Source organism: Lagenorhynchus albirostris, chromosome 10 (genome assembly GCF_949774975.1).
Source record: "Lagenorhynchus albirostris chromosome 10, mLagAlb1.1, whole genome shotgun sequence".
In the NCBI taxonomy this organism is placed as follows: Eukaryota; Metazoa; Chordata; class Mammalia; order Artiodactyla; family Delphinidae; genus Lagenorhynchus; species Lagenorhynchus albirostris.
The window spans coordinates 52,767,631-52,790,803 of NC_083104.1; the positions used below are offsets into that span (position 1 = coordinate 52,767,631).

The window sequence follows — 23,173 nt, forward strand, 5'->3', positions numbered from 1 at the left end:
TTGACTCTTTTGTAGAAAGTAAACTGGGATGGGGCAAGTGGGGTGCAGGTGGCAGGGTCAGGGTGGGCATGGAGGAGGTGACAGACAATGGCAAGGGCAGTGGCAGTTTCTGGGTGTACTTAGAAGACGTGCCAGCAGGCCACAGGTATCCTTTTTGCATGTGGTTTGGTTGTAAGGTACGAGCAAAAGAGGAATAAAGAATGACTCTAAGATTTCAACCTGAGCAACCGGAATAATAAACATTAGAGCTGCTGTTTGTTTCAGTGACCTATTGCTGAGGGACTGACCACCCTAAACGAAGTGGCTTAAAATAACCATTTTATTTATGTTCACAGTCTGGGCTGGGCTCAGCTGGGTGGCTCTTTTGCTGGTCTTGCCAGTGGTCACTCGTGTGCCTGTCATCAGCTGGTGGGCTGGTTGTAGGCTGAACGTGGCTGGGACAGCTGGGCCTCTCTCTCCTCATGAAGTCTTGTAACCTTTCTGTCTCCATGAATCCTTCCCGCATGGTCTGTCCAGCTGGGTTGCCAGACTCTTACACAGTGGCTCAAAGCTCCCAGGAGGGCCAAACTGGGTGCTGATAAGCCTTGGGCCCCAAACTGACACCGTCACTTCCACTCTGTTGATTAAAGTGCCACAAGGGGACTCTTCAGGGATGTGAATTCCAGGGGCTTGGGTTCATCGAGGGCCACCCGTGGAGCAGACCACCAGCCCCGCTTACCAAGGGGGGAGAGGCTATGGGAAGAGGAGGTTGGGGTGTTTGGGGGGATATCCCAGATTCAACCTTGGGTCTCTTGGGTCTGAGGGATCCATTCAGTTCTGCATCCAAATTGAGAGGATGTGTAGGCAGCTGAGTAGAGAAGCCTGGGGTTTGTGAGTGAAGCTTGGGTACCAGTTTGGGAGTGAACAATCTGCAGAGGGTGGTCCAACGCAGGAGATGGTAACCCCCCTTTAGGGAGTGAGTAGAGATGTAGGGGGAAAGTCCAAAGGTCGAGTCCGGGGAATCTGTATGTGAAGGCTGGAAAGATGAGAAGGGTCCAGCAGAGGAGACTGAGGAGGGTCAGCTGGGGGGAGGGGGGGTAGGAAGCAGAGGAACATGATGACATGAAGTCACACACAGGCAGTGTTTTAAGGAGAAGGGAGTTCTCCGCTGCGAGGCACTGCTGCCAACACGCCTGCAGAGGGACCACTGCCTTTGTTTTGGTCAAAGTTTGATTAGGTGGCTTCAAGGGAGGATGGGGAGAAAAGTGGTGACAGGGAGTAAAGATGGAGTTTCAAGGAGCTTTGATGCAAAAGGGAAGCAGAAAATTGGGACGAAGCTCTGGAACAGAGAACTTTGGTTTCTGAAGATGTTTGAATGCTGATGGGAACGGTAGGTCGGGAGAGAGGGCGGGGATGCCTGCGGGAACTTGAGAGGGGAGGGGTTCTGGGATCCCGTGCGGTGCGGAGGGTCTGTCCCTAGCTAGGACAGCCCACCGTTGTAGCAGGAGGCAAGCAGCAGAGCGGAGGGGCGGGGACCCCGGGGGACCCTCAGCTCTGTGTTTACGCACGTGGTTCTGAGCCGGGACGCGCCCCAGCTGTTACCTCACTTCTGAATGTCTCTGTTTCCTTGCCTGTAAAGCAGGGATAATCCCGTCTTGCTCCCACATCTGCACAGCCACGTGTCAAGGATTCAGAGCAGTGAGGGTGATGAAGAGGGAAGGGCTGTTAGAGATTTGGGGAGGGAGGAGGCAGCAGGGATGAGTGGCCCTCTCAGGCGGAGGAAGGAGGTGGCAGGGTTGCCCCTCGCCCCGCCCCGGGGCGGGGCACGTAAGGATTCTAGGTCGCGAATTTAAAGTGAGACCAACGAGCATGTGTCTCTTTTCTCCAGGTAAGTTGAGCTGCCAGGTTGAGGCTCGGAGAACGTGAGGAGGTGGATTAAACCAGGGTTGGGGTTTGCTGGCTGACCCCCCAGAGGGAGAGAGGGCCGAGGGGCCACGGGGTGGTGGTGGTGGCAGATCAAGGGAGTGAGTGTCAGGTGGGGCAGGGATGCCATGCTGGGCGTGGAGGGAAAGGAGGCGACAGGGGATGGTGGACGTGATGGGGTCGTGGGGCTGGGGCTGTGATGGAGTGAGCTGGACGTACCGGGTGATGGGAGGAGGGGGGTGCTTGAAATTGAGATTTCGGGGGGTGGTGGTTGTGGGGAACAGCAAGGTCCAGGGTGGGCCTGTGACCTCTGTGGATTCCTCAAGGGATTTGGTCTAAACTCAAATTTTACAGATTCAGATGGGACAGAGATCTGCTGGAAGAGGGGATCGTGAGCCCTTCCAGAAGGCATAACTGATTCCATAGAGCAGGTGGGAGTCTGGGGCTGCAGACTGTGGTTGAAACTAGTGCAAAGCAAAGGTGGATTGAACACTCCTTGGGTGCCCCGTGCACATCCTGTCCTCAAGGATGTTAGACAAGATTTGTACATTGAGAGAGAAGCTTGCTGAGATCGTTGTGAAGTTTCTATGATTCTTAAAGAATTATTTAAATGGTTCCAGTAGAGCTGTTTGTTGAACCAAGAGGAGACGTGGTTTGTGGTTGCCGTTTGTGTGCCCCCGGGATAGAGAATTGCCTCACGACAGACACCACGTGCCCGCCACTGGGTTCAAGGATGAGAACATTCCCATGGCCTGCGTTCCTGCTCACGGATGCATAACCCCCCCCCACCAGCTCACTGCGTTGTCTTGTACTTCCTCCACCAGTGACTTCTGGGTGTTATAATGATACAGTGGACATCTTGAACTCACAGCTTTTTCCTTGATTGAATTATTTTATGAGGCTGAATTTCCAGCGTCAGTCACAACAAGCACGGATTAACAGTGCTGTGCTTAAGCTCCTTCTTCTAAGGGGGGAATTTGCCCAGGTCCACGTGGTTGTCGCTGCCAAGAGATGAACCTCGGCTCACGGTTTCTGACTCTCCTGCAAGCTGGGCCATTTATTTCTTTATTTACTTACTTATTTATTTATTTATTTATTTATTTATGGTACGCGGGCCTCTCACTGCTGTGGCCTCTCCCGTTGCGGAGCACAGGCTCCAGATGCGCAGGCTCAGCGGCCATGGCTCACGGGCCCAGCCGCTCCGCGGCATGTGGGATCTTCCGGGACTGGGGCACGAACCCGTGTCCCCTGCATTGGCAGGCGGACTCTCAACCATTGTGCCACCAGAGAAGCCCAGGGGCCCTTTTTTAAAAAAAAATATTTTTATTAAAAATAAATTTTTATTGAAGTATAGTTGATTTACAATGTTCTGTTAGTTTCAGGTGTACAGCAAAGTGATTCAGATATATATATATATATATATATATATTCTTTTTCAGAGGGTTTTCCATTATAGGTTATTACGAGATATTGAGTAGAGTTCCCTGTACTATAACAGTAGGTCCTTGTTGTTTATTTTATATATAGTAGTGTGTATCTGTTAATCCCAACCTCCAAATTTATCCCTCCCACCCACCTTTCCCCTTTGGTAACCATGTTTGTTTTCTATGTCTGTGAGTCTATTTCTGTTTTGTAAGTAGGTTCACTTGTATCATTTGTTTTAATGAGTGCCTTTCCTGGTGTCCCAAGCACCATGAGATGCACAGGAAGGGAGCTGGCCCTTTAAGGAAACCGGGGGAGCATTCCGTGGGCCTTTGGCAGTGTGAATCCTCTCCTGCTCATTTTGTAAGGCTGGATTTTTATGTACTTCCCCTGGTTTCCTTAGAGGATTGCACAGGTCACTCTCAGGTGGTTTTGGCCTCCCTTCCTTGCTTGTTTGCACCGGGTAGGTTTCCCAGACTGAGACCAGAGTATTATGTAGATGACTCTCAAGGTTATTAGGTTAACCGATGTTTCTTTGGAGAAGTCGCACCTGCTCTGGCCTTCCATATCGGAGGCCCGCTGTGCTTCCCTTTGTGGGGAAGGGACGGACCATTGCTCTTTCGGGGGACCCTTTGACTTTCTCGATGGGTGATCAGTTGTTTCCAAATTCTAAGATCCCCATCCAAACGTAAGTTATTTACTTCTAGATTGATGCAACTTTAGCCGTAATTAATTGTTCTCTCAATCCTGAGTGCAGATCTTCTTCTTTTTTTTTCCTTTCCCCAAAGTAGTTTATCGTCTTAATTATGTTAATGGCAGAAAAGGCAGCCCTGACTGATGGCTCAATAAATCTGCAGTAGCGATTGCAGCCATTTGGCTGCCATAAGTCTCAGCAGCTGGGCCATCGCTCACCGCTCAGTTGGAGGCAGACAGTCCAGTTAGTCCTCACCACTTTGTGGCTCCCTGTCTGCAGTGTCCACTGCCCAAGAAACAGATGATTAAGTGACTTATTGGCAAAGGGACCAACAAGAAGTCAGGGAGATCACAGAAGAGAGAGAATCCACTTTAATGAAATGTCTTGCCCACAGTGGTCAGTGTGCTGGCTTGAAAGGACATAGGTTGGGTATTCTGCACAAACACCAGCAAGAGATGAAAGGGGAGATGGTCACCCCACTCCTGCCCATTCTCCTCCATCTCTCTGGGAATTCTACTTTTCCTAGCGCGGACAACGCCACAGCATCACTGTCAAGTGCAGAATACATGCCTCGAGGGTTGACTCTGTTGTTGGCTGTGAGACCACATTCCCTGTGTCTTTCATTTCAGGAGGGTTGTCTTTGACAGTAAGTTCTCAGGTATTGCATCCCTAGTAGAGCCTTTTTTTTTTCTTTTTCTTCCAGCTCTTTATTTAGCACATCTTCCAATCTACAGTAGAGTTGCAAGAGTAGAACAATGAACTTCCACATATATGCTTCACCTTTATTGGCCAATTGTTAACATTATGCCACTTTGTATTTTTCTTTCTTCTTTCCCCTCTCCCACTCTCTCCCTGCTTCTCTCTGTCCGCCACACAGCAGGTACACACGCACATGTATGTATGTGTTTATTTTTTGATGAGCCATTTCAGAGTAGGTCGTAGACATGACACTTTTCCCTGACATCCATCAGTGAGTGGACCTCAGTGGGCCATCAATGACCTAACAAGGTCATTCTCCTACATGACACATTTGTCACCCTGGGGAAATTTAACATGGCTTTGATACTGTTTCTTACACGCCCATAGTAAACTTTCCCCCCAGTTGTGCCAATAATGCTCTTTATAGCATTGATAAGAGCAAAAAGAGCCCTGTGGATGCTACAATGTGGGTGTGTGATGGGTACAGCGAAGGAGGGGGTTGGATGTAGGAGGGGGTGTCAGAAAAGACCTCACGGAGGAGTTTACCTCCTATGAGCTGAGTAGCTGTTTCTCACTTAGACGAGGGCAGGAGGGAGGGCAACAAAAGGAAACAGGAGTAAACTCGTGTGTGTGTATGTGTGTGTGTGTGTGTGTGTGTGTGTGTGTACGTACTTGTGAGGGGAGAGCTGGGGCAGAAAGTGAGGGATACTGTGGGACTGGAGGAGGTGGGGGCCAGGCTGGACTTTGTGTCTTACAGAGATTTTAGAAAGATGACTCCAGCTGTGGTGTGGAGAAGAAATAGTGGCAGGCGTGACAGCTGGAAGGCGGGTTAGGAAGCGTCAGCTGTACTTTTCCAGACGGGGCACCGTGAGTGTCCTTAGTTGCCTATGGTCTCCCTCCCATCTGCACATTAATGACAGTCTTTGGGTTGGTGGGTTGCCTTGTCATCCAGGAAGAGTAGAACGGACTAGAAGGTGGGGCTCTCGTCCCACCTTTTCCCCCTGGGCTGCCTCCTGACCCCTGCATGTTAGGGACAGGAGAGGGGGTGGCACAGCCGTCCCGGTTCTGACGTCCAGTGACCGCTCACCTCCCTCGGCCTCTGAGGGAAAGAAGATGCTCTCATTGGCCCGAAGCAGAGAATTGTGATGTGTCAGATGATGGACAGAACTTGGGGGGCAGTTGAGAGCCCTGAGGTTCCCCACATTCTCCTCCACCTTCCCTGCCTTCTCCCCAGTCTGTCCCCTCACCTGTGAGACCAGGGGCTTGACCTGCAGCATCCCGACGAAGGGGCCTTCGGGTTCTGATGCTGAGCGATTTGGGATTCTGCGTGGGGTTCTTTTTTCTATTTGTTTTGTTTTAATCCTTCAGCTTCTGAGTTCAGAAATGCTAAGTTAGGGGAAATGCCTAAAACTCTTGCCCTTTTCCAAAGTACCCCAAGAGAGCGTAAACATCCACACGATTCTTTCCTTTTAATTTCAGTCTCGGGTGCAGCCCTGACCAGAGGTGGGATTGTTGTCGGAGACGCCCCATCCCACGCGGTTGGGGAGGAGGAACCCGGGTCTTGGGACCGTCTTCACGCGGAGCTCCTCAGTGTAACTCTGCACCCTACCCCTGCCCTCCATCAGAGGGCCCCCCGGCCCGGGAGGGAGCGCAGGAATGCAGTGTTTCAGGGAGGTCTGGAGATGCGGACCTTGGTGGTTTCTTTTCTTTTGCAATTGATTTGGTCACATGGGCCGGGGGTGGGTGTGGGGTTGGGGGGAGTTCCAAGGTTGCTGAAATGCACAGCCTCAACCTGCACAGCCTGGGTGGGGAGCATTCCTGGGGGGACCTTGAGTGGCTCTGTGGGGGGCAGGCATGGGAGGCGCAGCCGGGCCCCCGTGAGGCTCATGAGAAGGGCAGGCCTCACAGGGCACGGGGACGGCAGCTGAACTTGACCTGTTCCCACGCAGAGACGTAGGAGGTCATAGCAGTGGCGTCTGAAGGCGGTTCTGAGCCAGGATGCACTTTTCCCGGCCATCTCAGATCCTCACATACTCAAGTTTGTCAAGTTGTGGCTCAAAGAAACTTAGGAAATCTCCATTAATTTGCATAGTTGTGTTTTAAATAATGTTTCTTCTTCTAGTTTGTTATAAAAGTAAAGCAGAAAGATACTCAGAAGGAATGTAGAAATCACTCACTTCTGACACCCAGAGAGACATGTTAGATTGGGAGTGTTGCTGTGATACCTGGGTTGTGTGACATGCTCATTTTATATCTGGCTGCTTTGCAACCTAGCGAGGGTGCGTTGTCCTCTGACATAGTTTTCAAGTGGGACAGAAAAGCATTAGAAGGGGTACCAACCTCACCTCCCCAGCGGGCTGGGCTTCCCCCAGTTTCCTCTGTGCTTTGCTGCTCTCATGTCCACCTGTCTGTCGGGACACCTCACTTCCACGGTATCTCCATCTTTCCCTAGGAAGGGTCCCAGCAGGCTGAAGCGGGGGCCAGGTCACAGACCTGTGTGTGGTATTATTGGTTAGCAATGCTTTCGTGGGAGTTGGGGCCTATGATGTGACAGAAGGACAGACCTGGCCATGTAGGGAGGAGTGTAAACCGGCTGCGTGACCTCAGTCAACCCCTTCCCTCACCCGGACGGTTCAAGGGGGAGCCAGCGGGTCAGGGCTGGGCTTCCAGCTTCAGAACCCCGTGACTGCCACCACGAGAAGCAGAGTGAGACGCTCCAGGTCAACGCAAGCTTGTCTTGCAGCCGAGGGGTGGAATGGTAATACGTCATCAGACCACTGGGGGGGGTGATAGCATATCAGGGACGGTGAGGGCTTCCCAGCTTCCCAGAACGTCCATCATTTGCTTTAAGTGACCTAATCCTTGGGTTCTAGGCACTTGGGTTGTATGGTGCCTGAGGGACCACTGGGATCCACTTTGGACCAACGAGGAGTCCCTTAGTGCCTGACAGAGCATCCAAGTTTCTACCTGTCTTCAGTAACGGGGCCAATGATACACTGAGGGGATGGCCCCTGTGACAGTCCATTTACCAGAAGCTTCAGTATTAAGTACCAGCCTACTTCTTTGTAACTTCTGCTCATTTCTTCTGACCCAGCCTAGGGGGCAGCCTCTACCCATGGCCCCTCTTCTCCGTGGCAGCCACTGTGGACACTGCCCTCTAGCTGGCCTTGCCTCCGGAGACGTTTGTCGGGCCCTTTCCACATTCCTTCCCTGCCCTGATCCTGTGAGGGTTTATACGCTGCTCTTCCTACAGAGATCTCCAAACAGATGTTCTCAGTGGTGGGTCCTGCTCTACCTGGGCCCCGCTTTGACGCAGCACCAACGAGCCCCCGTATCTGTGTTTGTGGGAACACACTGAGCATCCCCCTTGGTCGTGCCCGATGGCAGGAAGGATACGAAGAAGCCCTTTGGAGCTATTTGCTTCACGTCTCTAAATGATGGGGTGTGAAAGAGGGCTGCATGTTAGCAGGGCGCTGGCCATGGAGGGAGGGACAGAGGCTGCTGTTTCAGCCCAGGTGAGCAGAGAGGAAGATGGCTCAGAGCAGTCCAATCCACGAAGCTGGGTCGGCGTTGATGCCACCGCTGCGGCCACTTCCAATTTCTTGGATGTTCTTTCCTCTGATGTGTCACGTGTGCACACATCAGAGGAACTGGTCCCTGGCACCCGCCCTTAGGACCTTTCTTTTTTCCTCTCCAGCTTTCTCCTGCACCCACAGGGCTTGCTGTCTGACTTTGTCTCCTCTGGCCGCAGGTGGTGCTTCCCACGTTCATTCTCGAGAAGCGGTCCTTGCTGGAGATGTACGCAGACTTCCTGGCACACCCAGACCTGCTGCTGGCTGTCACCACAGGGGCCACGCCACAGGACAGGGTCATCGGCTTCGTGGAGTATTACCTCACCGCCTTCCACGAGGGCCGCAAGGGCACCCTGGCCAAGAAACCCTACAACCCCATCATCGGCGAGACGTTCCACTGCTCCTGGGAGGTTCCCAAGGACAGGTTCAAGCCCAAGAGGACTGCCGCCCCTACTCCCTCCGGCCATGAACACCCGATGGCCGACGACCCTTCCAAGAACTACAAAATGCGGTTCGTGGCCGAGCAGGTGTCCCACCACCCGCCCATCTCCTGCTTCTACTGTGAGTGCAAGGAGAAGAGGCTGTGCATTAACACTCACGTATGGACCAAAAGCAAGTTCATGGGCATGTCCGTGGGGGTCTCAATGATCGGGGAAGGTAAGCCAAATCGCTGGGTGGAGTTGGGCTCTGACCAAGGGACCTTTGTGTACCTGATGGACACTTGAGGATTTGTGTGCGGAGGCCTTTGTTTTTATTTCGTTACAGAATTGGGAGTAAGTGGGCGGGTTGGAAATATGGATGGGTTTTGCTGTTTGGGAACCAGGTTCTGGTCATTTCCCAAAGCGGCCGAGGCGATGGGGTAAGTGGGATGCAGCTGTTTGCCTCTTAGACTGCCCGCCTGGATCTTCACCTGCTACTCGTGTGTGAGCCGCCTCACAGATCCTTTTCTTTCCAGCTCTGTATGAATATTAGAGTTGGCTTCAAATCTATGAAAACACATTTTTCTTCATTCTCACCAGTTTCTGGCTCACAGACAATGAAGACCATAGTGCTGCCTATTCAAAATCTGCTCATAAATAATTCCCAAGGCAAATCTCTGGACGCTGGGCTTGCAGTTCTGAAGGGAAAACCCGGTATAATCAGACCACTCGTGGATCGCACGTTTCTCTGTTAGCAGATAGCTGTGAATGAAGGTTATTCATTGTTTGAGGGAAACTGTAATCATCCTTGTCAAATTCAGGAACCTGTGTTCGTGGTTCTTCAACTTCTTTTGAGTCGTAAATCCCTGTGAGATTCTGGCTGTAGACTCTCAGGAAAAAGAAAAATCCAGCACAGAATGTGGCTTTCAGTTTCAGGGCACACACGGCTCCTTGGAAGCCCTTTCCAAACCCCAGGAGATGAGAACACCTTTCACTGACTTAGCACGCTCTTATTGAGCGCCCACTGGTTGCCAGCCCTTGCCTTGGGAGCCATGGGTACTTGAATGAGCAAAGCAGACAGAAGAATCTCTGTTCTCACAGAGCTCTCTCTTCTGCTGGGGAAATACAATTGTGTAGTGCTTTGGAAGGTGTGAAGTTCTATGGAGAAAAATGAAGGCGGGAAGGGACCTGGGAATAAAATAAAGGATCTAGGAATGGTGGGGAGAGAGCAGTGGGACTTTGGGATGGGTTGGGGTGGCGGCTGGGAAGACGTCACCGAGAAGGTGACAGTTGAGCAAAGACCCAGGGGGGGATGAAGGTCCCAAGAAGGTGATGATGGACAAGCTTTGTCGATTACCCGGGGAGTGTGTCTTGGTGGAGAGAACAAGGCCAGAGGCAGAGGGGCCAGAGGCAGGGGCATCCCTACATGCTGGTCTGAGACAGGAAGCCTGTGTGGGTGGAGCCGGGAGAAGGGAGGTGGGAAGGAGAAGATGCCGTCGGAGAGGTGACTGAGTCCAGGTCACGTGGGGCCTCGGGGGGCCACCGGCAGGGGTGTTGGCCGTCCCACTAAGTGAGCTGCCAAGTCTCTGTGGGCTTTGAGCAGAAGAGTATCATGATCTGACTTTCAGTTTCCAGCTACTTGTTGAAACTAGACCATAAGAGGGGGAAGGCGACGCAAGGAGACCAGTTTGGAGATTATGATAATAATCCAGGCAAAAGGCGATGGTGGCTTGAACCAGGGCAGGAATGGTGCGGAGGCAACACAGGCTGGGAATCTGGATGAATTCTGAAGTGGAGAGATCAGATGTGGGGTATGAGTGAAAGGTGATGCCAAGGCTTTTTTTCTTTTTTTAAAGATATTACATAATCATTGACGCTCTTCCCTACATTGTGCACTGCATACCCATGACTCATTTATTTTGCAACTGGAAGTATGTACCTCTTAATCTCCCTCATCTCTTTCTCTTCTCCCCTCTGGCAACCACCTGTTTGTTCTGTGAATCTATGACTCTGTTCTGTTATGTTTGTTCATTCGTTTTAGATTCCACCTATAAGTGAAATCTTACAGCATTTGTCTTTCTCCGACTTATTTCACTTAGCACAATACCTTCTAGGTCCATCCCTGTTGTCACACATGGCAGAATTTCATTCATCTTTATGATTAAATAATATTTCATGGTGTATTTATACCACAATTTTTTTATCCATTTGTCTGTTGATGGGCACTTAGATTGTTTCCATATCTTGGTTATTATAAATAAGGCTGCTATGAACATAGGGGTGCGTATATCTCTTTTAATTAGTGTTTTCATTTTCTTTGGATAAATACCCAGAAGTGGAATTACTGGATTGTATGGTGGTTCTGTTTTTAGTTTTTTGGGAACCTCCGTACTGTTTTCCATAGCGGCTGCAACAATTTACATCCTACCAACAGCGTAGGAGGGTTCCCTTTTCTCCACATGCTCTCCAGCATTTGTTATCTGTGATCTTTTTGATGATGGCCGTTCTGACAGGTGTGAGGTGATACATCATTGTGGTTTTGATTTGTATTTCGCCGATGATTCGTGACGTCGAGCATCTTTTCATGTGCCTCTTGGCCATCTGTATGTCTGCTTTGGAAAAATGTCTGTTCAGGTCCTCTCCCTATTTTTCAGTCGGGCTGTCTGGTTTTTTTTGATGTTGAGTTGTATGCATTCTTTGTATATTTTGGATATTAACCCCTCATCGGACACATCTGGATTGGATGTGAGGTATGAGAGCAAGGTGACATCAGGCTTTTGACCTGAGCAACTAGAAGGATGGAATAGCCATTAACTAAGGTGGGGAAGACTGAAGAGGGGATTAGTTGGGAGAGAGAGCACAGGAGCCCAGTTAGGTTGTGTTGGGGTTTAGACATTTGAGAGGGGGGCTTGAGCAAGCAGGCCAGAGTTCTGGGTGAGGTCCCGGCTGAGGTTAAAGCTTGGCATGTAAAGCCTGGAGACTTGTATGTATTGCGTGTCTGTGTCGCGTGAAGGGTCGGCCTCTGATGTTCGGGATCTCGGCTGCCCTGTTCCTTCCAGGCAGCCGGTAGGGGTTGCAGCCTTCATTCACTCTGCACAGCCCTGGACAAACTCTTAAGGCTGTGCGTGTGTGGGACACCACGTAACACCCTCTGCTGAGACCCTCGGCCGTAGCATCCCTGGAGCAGAGCTGGCATTTGCTGCCCTCACTTCTTCTCTCTGCTTGAAAATTCTACTTAGAACTTCTCAGTGAAGAAAGCAGAAGGAAGATTCTGGAGAGAGACTGTGGAAGGCCCCTTCCTGGCCACCCCCCACCCCCATGTATTCCTGCTGTCGACGGGCCTGGAGAGGGTCAGGGGACCATCTCTCATTCTTGTGAGGCTTTAAGTTTGTCTCAATCCTTTCAGTAGCTACGTCCCCCTTTCTTTCATGCTAATTAAATGTGAGCTCTGTAACACACAATTTTTCTGATTTTTCACACAAAATGCTTCTAAGAATCCCCAGACTTCGAAGCCAAAGGTTCTGGTTCCTGTCCTCAGGGCTCCTTTGGGGTGTGGGTTATGGGGAGGGCGGGTGGGGGAGGTGGGATGTTTTTCTTTCCTCACTCCATTCCCTGCACTGATCCAGCACCTTCCATGCATTTGTTGATAGGGCATGAAGTGACGTTTTTTTCCCACCTTTCATTTTTCTTTTCTTTTTTTTTTTTTAACTTTTGGCTGCCGTGCAGCGTGTAGGATCTTAGTTTCCCAGCCAGGGATCAAACCCGCGCCCCCTGCATTGGAAGCGATGAGTCTTAACCACTGGACTGACAGGGAAGTCCCTCCAACCCTTCATTTTAAACATTAGATGAGTCCACTTGAAATTTTGTATGTAAATACATGGGCTTACATTTTAAATTATCGCCCTAAGGCTGTGGCCTATTTGGCTATGATAAAATGCCATTATCAAGTGCTTCATTATGCCTTGAATTCCCCGAGGTTGTAGCTCAGAGACCTCCCCCGAATGGTCCCTCAGCTCTGACACTGAAAGTCCGTAAGCGTGACACTGTTGAGCCAACCCCGAGATGACATCCATCCGTGGATGGAAGCAGACGCGCCTCTGCTTGGTACCCACCCTCACCGCTTGGGACACAGCTCGTCCAGCTTCTCTTGAAACCCCTCCCCACCAGAACTCCAGACCAGCGCCCAGTAAATGGCACAGCCTCTGAATTGGGTCTGTGGGGACAGGCAGGGACCCGTTTGCCCATGAATGCCGGCACTGTGGGCCCTGAAGACCAGTTCCCCGGAGTTGCTTTCCGTGATTCTGTGCTTTCTTTCCAGAGTCAACGCCCTGTCGGAATATTTTGGTTCCTCAGAGTTATTTTAAATTTATCAGTTTGAAAATCTTAGTGCTTGGCCTTACGTTTATTGATAAATCAATTTGTGGGATATAAAGCAAAAATCTCCCAGCATGAGGACTAGCTATGTCCCGGAAAGATGGATTATTCAGTGTTTTTCAGCTTCTCTCAGCTCTTAGGCTAATTAAAAAGGAGCTTTCATTTGTGAGCCCGTTTGCAGGTCTAGTTTTAATATAGTCTTTTATTCATTATTAGGGACAGATTTTTGTATGCAGTCCTGAAAAAAAGAGTCCTGGGAAGGCATAATTGCCGGTGATTTAATGAGTGAGTGCACATTTATGGATTTTCAGAAAAGAGCCTGGGAGTGTGGTCTTGCCAGTGCTTTAAACCAGCCTTGCTCTGGGGCTCACTTTTCTGATTTCTGTGGACTTGCGGGAAGTTTCCCCTTGGTTTGGAAGCGGTTTTTCTGAAGATGAGAGGGAGGAGGGATCCCCCATGTGCATCAGCCGTCAGCAGATTCTGTGATTTCTTCTTTGTTCCCAAGTACCGCTGCTGAGAATTCACCTGCCACGAGATGGGGGTGTGAGCAGGATTCCAGCGGTGTAGCAGGCTGCGTGCCCTTAGCTGAGTTTCAGGGTTGCCTTTTTTACAGCCCCGTGAGGTGCGGGTACCATTATCCCTGCATCACGGATGAGGCAGTCGAGGGGCAGAGAACTTAAGGTCACCAGGCTGGCGAGGGACGGAGGAGTTGGAATGATCCTCTAAGATCTCATCTAGGGCTTTTAAAAAATGGTGGCGTATGCTCCAGGTAAGTATGTTCTAAAGGAAATATCAGTGGCATGATCCTACCTCACCAAGTTTATATTCGTGAATGAGACCAGGAAGACTCAGCACGTGGCGCTCGTGGCTGTCGCGTGGTCCTGGCCCGCTGAGAGAGGCCACCGCGGGATGTGCAAATGGGTGGGGGTCCCCAGAGTATGGCAGGTCAGAGGCTGGAAAGGCTGACAACAGAGGGGGACATTGTAGACATCGGGGGTGGGGCAGTGCTGTCAGGGGACATTTGGGCCCCTGGGAGGACTTTACTGCCACATAGTCCATCCGCATGGAGGGTGAGGATGGGGGACAAAGAGCTGCCTTCTCTGGGCCCTTGAAGGCAGGTGACACAGGGACCAGCAGCCTCCTCCTCAGGGTCTCAGGGCCCTCCCGCTGCCACAGGCCCTGTGGGGAGTCTGCTGGAGCCTCTCTCTTTCCAACTTCCACTTCCGGTTCCTCTTGACTGTTGGTGTCAGACCTGTTCGGCATAAACTTTACCACCTGCTTCGCTCTCTTCTTAGCAGCGTAATTCTAGGAAAGACACAAAGTACGCTTGGAAACAAAAAGTATACCAGGCCTGGCCATTCTTCTTCCAGGGTCCTGAGCACAAGCTGTAAGAAGCGACACATTGGTGTCGAATCCTCCTTGCAGACACAGGTCCACCCTTGTGCATCACAGGACAGGGCCTCAGCGGTCACCTGGGGCAGCTCTGCCCCCTGAACTGCGGGGAGGGATAAGTGACAGAGGGAGGGTGTTCGGTGGCCCAAGGCTTGGCTTTGGGAAAGATGGCGTAATTTCATTGGGAGCTCTGGCGAGTGGGGAGGTGGGGAGAAGTCAGTGTGCTCTGATATTCAGTGTATTTGGTGTAGTGGAGCCGTGCTGTCTGTGCGTTTATGTTACATGTATTCAGTTCTCTTCCTGGTTAAGGAGAGAGATTTAAATGTTGCTGCGATCTCTGCCCCTTAGTCCTGCCCGCGCGATTGTGAGTGACCTGAGTCTGCTTTTTCTCGGGGTGGGGGGGTCTTCTCTCCTGCCTGTGCCCATGTGTGAGCATCCTGCCTCCCTGGGGGAGGTCACGACCCCCAGACGCACATGGGCCCCTGGGGTTTCCACACCGGCCCCCTGTGTCTGTGGGTCAGCAGGTGTAACTTTGCTGGACTTACCTGGGGGAGTGAGGTTGCGGGTTCTGGACAAGCCTGGTTTATTCCAAAAACTGTGGCTCCTGGGCGATGCAAGGAGTTTTTAAGGGTAAATTGAGTGACTCCTGAGTACATCTTCATATTGACTTTGGAAACTCAGCATTCTTGATCGCTTTGTACCTTTAGTCCCCTCTCCTCAGACTCTCCTGGCGAGCTCCCCAGGGCTGAAAGGGACTCACACACATACACTGTCTCTCTGCTGGGCAGATTCTAGCTCTGTTGATTGATTTTTTTAAATTTATTTTAATTTTATTGAAGTGTAGCTGATTTACAGTGTTGTGTTAATTTCTGCTATACAACAAAGTGACTCAGTTATAAGTATATGTGTGTGTGCATGTGTGTGTGTGTGTGTAGATATACATTCTTTTCCATATTCTTTTCCATTATGGTTTATTACAGGATGTTGAATAGAGTTCCCCGTGCTATACAGTAGGACCTTGTTGTTTATCCATCCTGTGTATAATAGTTTGCATCTGCTAATCCCAAACTCCCACTCCATCCCTCTCCCAACCCCCCTCCTCCTTGGCAACCACAGGTCTGTTCTCTGTGTCTGTGAATCTGTTTCATAGATAAGTTCATTTGTGTCATATTTTAGGTTCCACATATAAGTGATATCATATGATATTTGTCTTTATCTGACTTACTTCACTTAGTATGATCAACTCTAGGTCCATCCCTGTTGCTGAAAATGGCATTATTTCTTTCTTTTTTAGGGCTGAGTAATCTAGCTCTGTCGACTGACATGCTAATCTAGTCTCAGAGAGAAGTACCGACCAGTCAAATTACTTAACCCCTCTGAGTTTCCGTTTCCACCTCCTTATTTTAAAAATGATAATAATTGATGCTGCGTTGAGTAGTTGTGAAGCTCACAGAAGACACTGCACGTGAAGCCCCTGGAAGTGCTGGGTGGCCAGGAAGGGTCCCCCAGGGCACATGGAGCCCCCTCCTCGCTCTTTCCAGTGGAGGAACCAGGGGCCCAGGGAGGGGACATCACTAACACCTCCAGTCACATAGTTCTGGCCGAAGGACAGAACTGACCTTCCTGAGGCTCTTGCTGCACTTGACCATTGCAGGCCCAGAGTGGGCAGGAATAGAGCTGGGAGGGCTTTTCTACAGGGAGCGAAGCCCCACTGCGGGGTGGGAGGCCGAGAAGGCCCCTCACACAGAGCAAACCTCAGTGAGCCAGGCGTGTGGGTTCCCAGGCCTCTGCCGGCCCAGGAGGTGCTGCCCTCAGCAGAGGGGGCCCTGTGGGTGCCCGACCGGACAAGCCAGAGCAGGGGCTGGGTGTCAATGCACCAGCCGTACAGCAGCCCCGGGAGACGGCGCCTGTCGGGGCAGTTCACGGCAGCCTTTGAGAACTTGTTCAGAACTGGTTCCTTTCCCTAGAAAAAGAGACAAGCCCACGTCATTTTGCATTGTTTCAAGAGGATCAGATCTCTCCGAGACTAGTACTTGGCTCCCAGCCTGGAGAACCTCTGATCAAGGGGTGGGTGCCCCCCGGGTGGGGACAGCAGCTGTGCACTCTTGCTTTGTAACTTCCTGAAAACCTTTGAGGTTGTCTCTGCTGCTCTCAGGATAAAGGCAGAACTCCTTAACAGGCTTTTTCGAAGTTTAAAGATGAGGCCTGGCCCCTGTAGACCTGGGCAGCCTCCATACCTATACACACCACTTCCCTTTCTTCCCTGGGGCCCTTTTCTCAGACCCCCATGTTCACCCGGCTCCTTCCCACCACAGGGCCTTTGCACATGCCTCCCCCTGCTTCTACTTTCCCTCCCCTCTTCCCCAACTCAACTCTTACCCAGCTCCAATGTCCCTTCCACCAGGAAGCCTCCCCTCCCAGCTCAGCCCCTGCTGCTGGAGGCCCCGGGCACCTCCCCCTCCCACCCCATCACGGTCACAGTTTTGTGTTTGCAAGTGCTTCATTCACAGCCACCTTTCTCTTTGGCTCCTTGAGGGCAGAGAGCGGGTCTGTCTTGTTCACCATGTGTTCTCAGCATCTCTCGTGCAGTAGAGATGCAGCAAATAGATAAATGGCACGTGGGTGGCCGGCCTCTGTGGAGGTGGGAGGCGTGACATCTGTTGCAGGAGTGTGTTTGGTTTCTCATCTTTGCATCTTCTGGTCCCCAGTGATGCCCAAAGCTCAGCTTCTCTGTGCACCGGTGCTGAATTGAATCTCGGAGACATAGTTTTGGGTGAAGTAGAAAAGGACAGCTTTATTTCTTTGCCAGGCAAAGGGGGACACAGTGGGCTCCTGCCCTCGAAAACTGTGTGTCCCAATTGGGGAGGATTTGATGAGGAGTTTTATAGCAATGGTTCAAGGGTGGGGTTGCTGACAAGATTAGGGTGTGTGCAGGGTCTCAGGTGCGATTAGGTCTCCGTGGTACACGGGGCCTCTCACTGCTGTGGCCTCTCCCGTTGCGGAGCACAGGCTCCGGACACACAGGCTCAGCGGTCATGGCTCACGGGCCTAGCTGCTCCGCGGCATGTGGGATCTTCCCGGACCGGGCACGAACCCTTGTCCCCTGCACTCTCAACCACTGCACCACCAGGGAAGCCCAGGTCTCCTAATCTTGATGAACTTCTCTGTTCCTTTAATCTTTTGCCTCCGGTGGTTTCTTGGCTCCGCCTCCCTTGATTAGCAACTGTTGCAATCTGCCCTTTGGAACTCAGGGAAGGTCATGGAGGCTACAAGAAACGGAAGACAAAAAGGCCTCCATGCCCTGGAGCCCCTCAGGGTCCTCCTCGGTTTCACCAGCTGCGCTTTCCTCGTGTGCGAGCCTAACCCTTCCCTCCTGTCTCCCTCAGGTGTGCTGCGGCTCCTGGAGCACGGGGAGGAGTATGTGTTCACCCTGCCCAGTGCCTACGCCCGGTCTATCCTCACCATCCCTTGGGTGGAGCTCGGAGGAAAAGTCAGCATCACCTGCGCCAAGACTGGGTACTCAGCAACAGTGATCTTCCACACAAAGCCTTTCTACGGGGGGAAGGTCCACAGGTAGGAGGGGCCAGGGAGACTCCATCTCTGTCCCATCACGATGCCCCAGGTTTCTTGTCTGCATCAGAAGACTGGGTTCCAGCCGTGGGATGAGTTGAAAAATCAAGATCAATTTAACAGATGTGTTTCAGATGACATGTCTCACCGGCGGCGTCTTGAACCCTCCCCAGTCTGGTGATGTGTTGGCAGAACATGCCCCAGAGAACAAAGGGCTTCTGGCGTTATCGTAACCTCTTGCTTCCGAGGCCGGAGGCCTGACCTGCACTGATGCAGTTCTGTGAGCTCCATGCAACATCCCGAATCCTGCATCTATGAGAGCAGGACCGTTTCTCTCCTTTTGGAAGCTGGGAAGCAGTCCTAAGAAACAGAAGGAGAGGCCCGCTGTTTGAGGGGAGCATCACCTCGTTTTTATGGCTCTAATTATAAATTTCCCCTTTGGAGCAGATCACTGGATAATAAGCAAGCCCCCATCTTTGACCTTTTTCTTGGAAAGCTTTTCCGGATGGCGTTCATGTGGGGTGCTGGAGTGTCGCCTGCAAAGTAGGCACCTTCAGTGGCCGTTTTGGAGCCAAACATACCAGCCCCCAAGAGCTGATTATGCGCGTTTCTCCCCAGCTCCGCGGCCCCTTATGCCCCAGTGGTAGCTTGAGATCCGCTGTGGGTGGGGCAGCACAGAAACTGGCAAAAGCTGTAAACCAGGCGTTTTCCCTCCTGGCGAGCCCGTTGTTAAAGCGTTACCAGCACAGCACGGATACCCTTCCGCTGTGTGCCGTTGGGAGGATTCCTGATGCCGCCTGGGCTCCCGGCGGTGTTCAGGCTCAGGGAGAAAAATTCCAGACCTAGGTTTGAAAACACCAAATTCATCCCAAGCTTGGCCATTAGGAAAAGAAGAACCGGGGCTTCCCTGGTGGCACGGTGGTTGGGGATCCGCCTGCCGATGCAGGGGACACGGGTTCGTGCCCCGGTCCGGGAAGAACCCACATGCCGCGGAGCGGCTGGGCCCGTGAGCCATGGGCGCTGAGCCTGCGCATCCGGAGCCTGTGCTCCGCAACGGGAGAGGCCGCAATAGTGAGAGGCCCCCCCAACAAAAAAAAAAAGAAAAAGAGGCCCCGGGCTCCTCCACCTCCCATTTCTGCTGTGTTACTCTGCCTGCAGCAGGCTCCTGGGGAGAGGGAGGTGGGCTCTGCTTTCACCCAGAGCTGAGACCCGGAGCCCCCGGGCCGGGTCGGTGAGGCAAAGGGCCACACATCTCCACCAGGGGCCCTTGTGAAGCCAGGCTGGAGGGGTTCGACCTTGTTTAGTGATTGAAAAGTTCCCCCCTAGACTCTCACACTCTTTTGGTGGTTGAAATGTACACTGTTAGTTGGTATTTGAGGGAGGAGAAGGGTATATATATATATATATATTTTTTAAGTTTTATATATGTGTATATATACATATATATATATATATATATTTTTTATTTTGCGGCACACGGGCCTCTCACTGTTGTGGCCTCTCCCGTTGCGGAGCACAGGCTCCGGACGCGCAGGCTCAGCGGCCATGGCTCACGGGCCTAGCCGCTCCGCGGCATGGGGGATCCTCCTGGACCGGGGCACGAACCCGTGTCCCCCGCATCGACAGGCGGACTCTCAACCACTGCGCCACCAGGGAAGCCCTAAAGTTTTATATATATTTTTTATTGGAGTATAATTGCTTTAGAATCTTGTGTTAGTTTCTGCTATACAGTGAAGTGACTCAGCTATATGTATACATATATCCCCTCCCTCTTGAACCTCCCTCCCCCTCCCCCTCCCCCTCCCCCTCCCCCCTTCCCCCCATCTAGGCCATCGCATAGCACTGCGCTGAGCTCCCTGTGCTATACAGCAGCTTCCCACTAACAGTCTACTTTACACATGTTGTAGTGTATTTATGTCAAACCTAATCTCCCAATTCATCCCACCCTCCCCTTTGCTCCCCACATCCCGCGTCCACACATCCGTTCCCTATATCTGCCTTTTCTATTCCTGCCCTGCAAATAGATTCATCTGTACCATTTTTCTAGATTCCACATATATGCGTTAATATACGATATTTGTTCTTCTCTTTCTGACTGACTTCACTCGGTATGACAGTCTCTAGGTCCATCCACATCTCTACAAATGACCCAATTTCATTTCTTTTTATGGCTAATATTCCATTATATATATGTGCCACATCTTCTTTATCCATTCACCTGTCGATGGACACTTAGGTTGCTTTCATGTCCTGGCCATTGTAAATAGTGCTGCAGTGAACATTGGGGTACATGTGTCTTTTTAAATTATGGTTTTCTCAGGGTATATGCCCAGTAGTGGGATGGCTGGGTCATATGGTAGTTAGTTCTACTTTAAATGACACAATAGACCAGATACACTTAATTGATATTTATATTTTGGTTTTACTGAGTTTTGTGATTTCCACCCCAATAATAACATCTTATAAAACCTTGGCATTTTTATCAAAACTAAGAAATTGATGAAATTCAACTAAACAAATCACAGTATATAGTGTATACAATATAGTGTAAAACATGTATAATTTTCAACCGCTTATCTAATTTATTGTCAAAAATCAATAAAACAATATTAGTTGAAAAAAACTAAGAAATTGGGGGGATAAATTAGGACTTTGGGAGGGACATATACACACTACTATGTATAAAATAGGTAAACAACAAGGACCTACTGTATAGCACAGGGAACTATGTTCAATATCTTGTCATAACCTATAAGGGAAAAGAGTCTGAAAAAGTGTGTGTGTGTGTGTGTGTGTGTGTGTGTGTGTGTGTGTAACTGAATCACTTTGCTGTATACTTGAAACTAACACAACATTGTAAATTAACTATACTTCAATTGAAAAAAAACTAAGAAATTAACATTGCTGCATTCCTATGAACTAATTTACAGACTTTATTCAGATCCTACCTGTTTTCCCACTGATGCTTGCTTTATTCTGCTCAAGGATATTAGATCACATTTTAAGAGCTAGTCTTTGAGCAAAAGAGCAAAAAGCAACCCCATAAAAAAAGCTCTCTACATGTGAGGATGCCTGTTGAAGTCGGCCTCTGTTCTAATAACCTTGCAAAGCGTGTTTATTCGATGCTTCATTAATTCAGGGTCACAGCAGAAGTGAAGCACAACCCGACCAACACCATTGTGTGCAAAGCCCACGGGGAGTGGAATGGGACCCTAGAGTTCACCTACAACAACGGGGAGACCAAGGTCATTGACACGACCATGCTGCCAGTGTACCCCAAGAAGATCCGACCCCTGGAGAAGCAGGGCCCCATGGAGTCCAGGTGGGGACCAGGCCACGTGCTCCTCTCCAAGCTTTGTTGTCCTCAGCACTTGACCCAAGGGGCAGAGAGGAAGCCCAATGCAAAGGGGCCAGGAATCATTCCTTTGGAAACTTGAATTGTCCTCTGTGTGTCACTTAGGTGTGTGTCACTTTGTTTAGTTGCTCTGCAGTCATAGGGTGGAGTGTGAAAACAGCCCGCCCAGACTTTAATGCCTGTCCTAAAAGAGTTTGTCAACTCTGTGGGTCTGTTACTTAATTGGAAAGTTAAATACAGAGAGATGCTAGTAATCAAAGAGCTGTGCAGCAAAGCAATGAGATACTTGTTTTTTTCTTACCAGATTAGCAACATAATTCAAAAAAATTCAGTGCCTGCAAGGCTGTGATAAAATTAACACTCTCTGCCCTGTGCTTCCAGTAGGAAGGTGTGCAGGTTAGCTGCGTGGATCAGTAGCTTTAAATTTGTGAGTTCACCTCTTGTAGTCCATTTCTGGGAATCTCATCTAAGGGAGAATTCTTCGATTCACAAAAGGTTTTAAATATGAAATTTGGGTATTTAAAAAAAAACTAAAACAAAAGGAAGAAAAAGAAACCATCTAACCGTGCAACAATTGGAAAACAGTTAAGTGAATTATGGTGAATTCACTCTATCATGTGAATATCCCGCAAGCCACTTAAAGTGATGTTTATGCAGGTACAGAAGCAGAATCTTCTGGAAATAGGCCATTTTAATTTTTTAATCCAGGAGGTCAGCCAGCTGTGGCCCATGGGCCAGATCCCATCTCTGGCTGATTTTTGTAAAATTTTACAGGAACACAGCTGCATCCATTTGTTTGTATCTCGTTTGTGGCTGCCCTCTGGCTACAATAGCAGTGAAACAGTTGCGACCAAGACCAAATGGCCTGTAGAGCCTAAAACGTTTAGTCTCTGGCGGTTTGCTGGCCCCGCTCTTATCTAAAAGCATGCTGCTCTGTAGAAAGAGGATATAGGGTTAAAGTGAAATTACAGATGATTCTTTGAAAGGGTTTGCCATTACAGGAAGAGTTTGTAATGAAATTGGAAAGGTGCTTTTTATGTGGAAACAAAGCAGGGATACCAGTGTGTATAAATCATACATTATCACCGAGTTTAATAGAAAGAGGGCTGCAGTGTCCTGGAAACTTGGCTTTGTGGTAGGATTAGTCCACTCATTCTTGTTGATCAGCGTGTAACCTTCTCTGAGTCCAAATGGAGGGCGTGAACCCAGCCCTTTGGACTGTGACAGGAAGGAATCCCTCCCCTGGCCTCTGACGACACCTCCCCAGAATCAGGAGCCCTGTGGTTGCTGTCACAGCACTGCTTGTTTCTGGTATGGCTGTTGACAACAAAACTATGATTCCTTTGAGCTGTTATTCCAAGACTGTTGAGTAGGTTAGCTGCTCCTCACTAAGCCTTGCTGGGAGTGGAATGGATGGAGGATGGAGTCTGCAACCAGAGAGAGGGGCGTATCGCCTCTTCTCGTCTTGCATACGTGGACTTTACTGTTGACAAACCCAGCAGCCCACCTTGTTCTCCGAGGCGGGAAGGGCCTTGAGGTGTAGCGCCTGCCACTCAGAGCACCTGAGCCCAGCCACCTGTGCCAGGCCTCACCTGAGGAGGCGAAGGAGGGCCTGCCTAGTGGTCTCAGCCCCACAGTGGCCCGGCCCCCACCAGCCCCTGTGGAGGGGAACCCCTGCCCCATTAAGGGGAGAGTGAAGCTGCTCTTACATTGGCCCACTGCTGTCAATGTGCTCGCGGTGCTCAGAGCCCGGCCCGCGCAGGCATCCTGCTCG

General features: G+C 50.5%; 1 protein-coding gene across 3 annotated transcripts in view; it reads left to right on the forward strand.

Annotated features, from left to right (window-relative positions):
* The window catches only part of OSBPL10 (oxysterol binding protein like 10), a 322,389-nt gene that overhangs the window by 293,482 nt on the left and 5,734 nt on the right, over positions 1-23,173 (forward strand). For 2 of the 3 annotated variants that reach the window (XM_060162471.1, XM_060162469.1), the window contains exons 8-10: positions 8,469-8,946; positions 17,861-18,047; positions 21,184-21,366. In XM_060162471.1, the coding sequence (XP_060018454.1) occupies positions 8,469-8,946; positions 17,861-18,047; positions 21,184-21,366 (848 nt within the window). The remainder of the gene's footprint in view (positions 1-8,468; positions 8,947-17,860; positions 18,048-21,183; positions 21,367-23,173) is intronic. The other variant, XM_060162470.1, reaches the window with a different exon arrangement.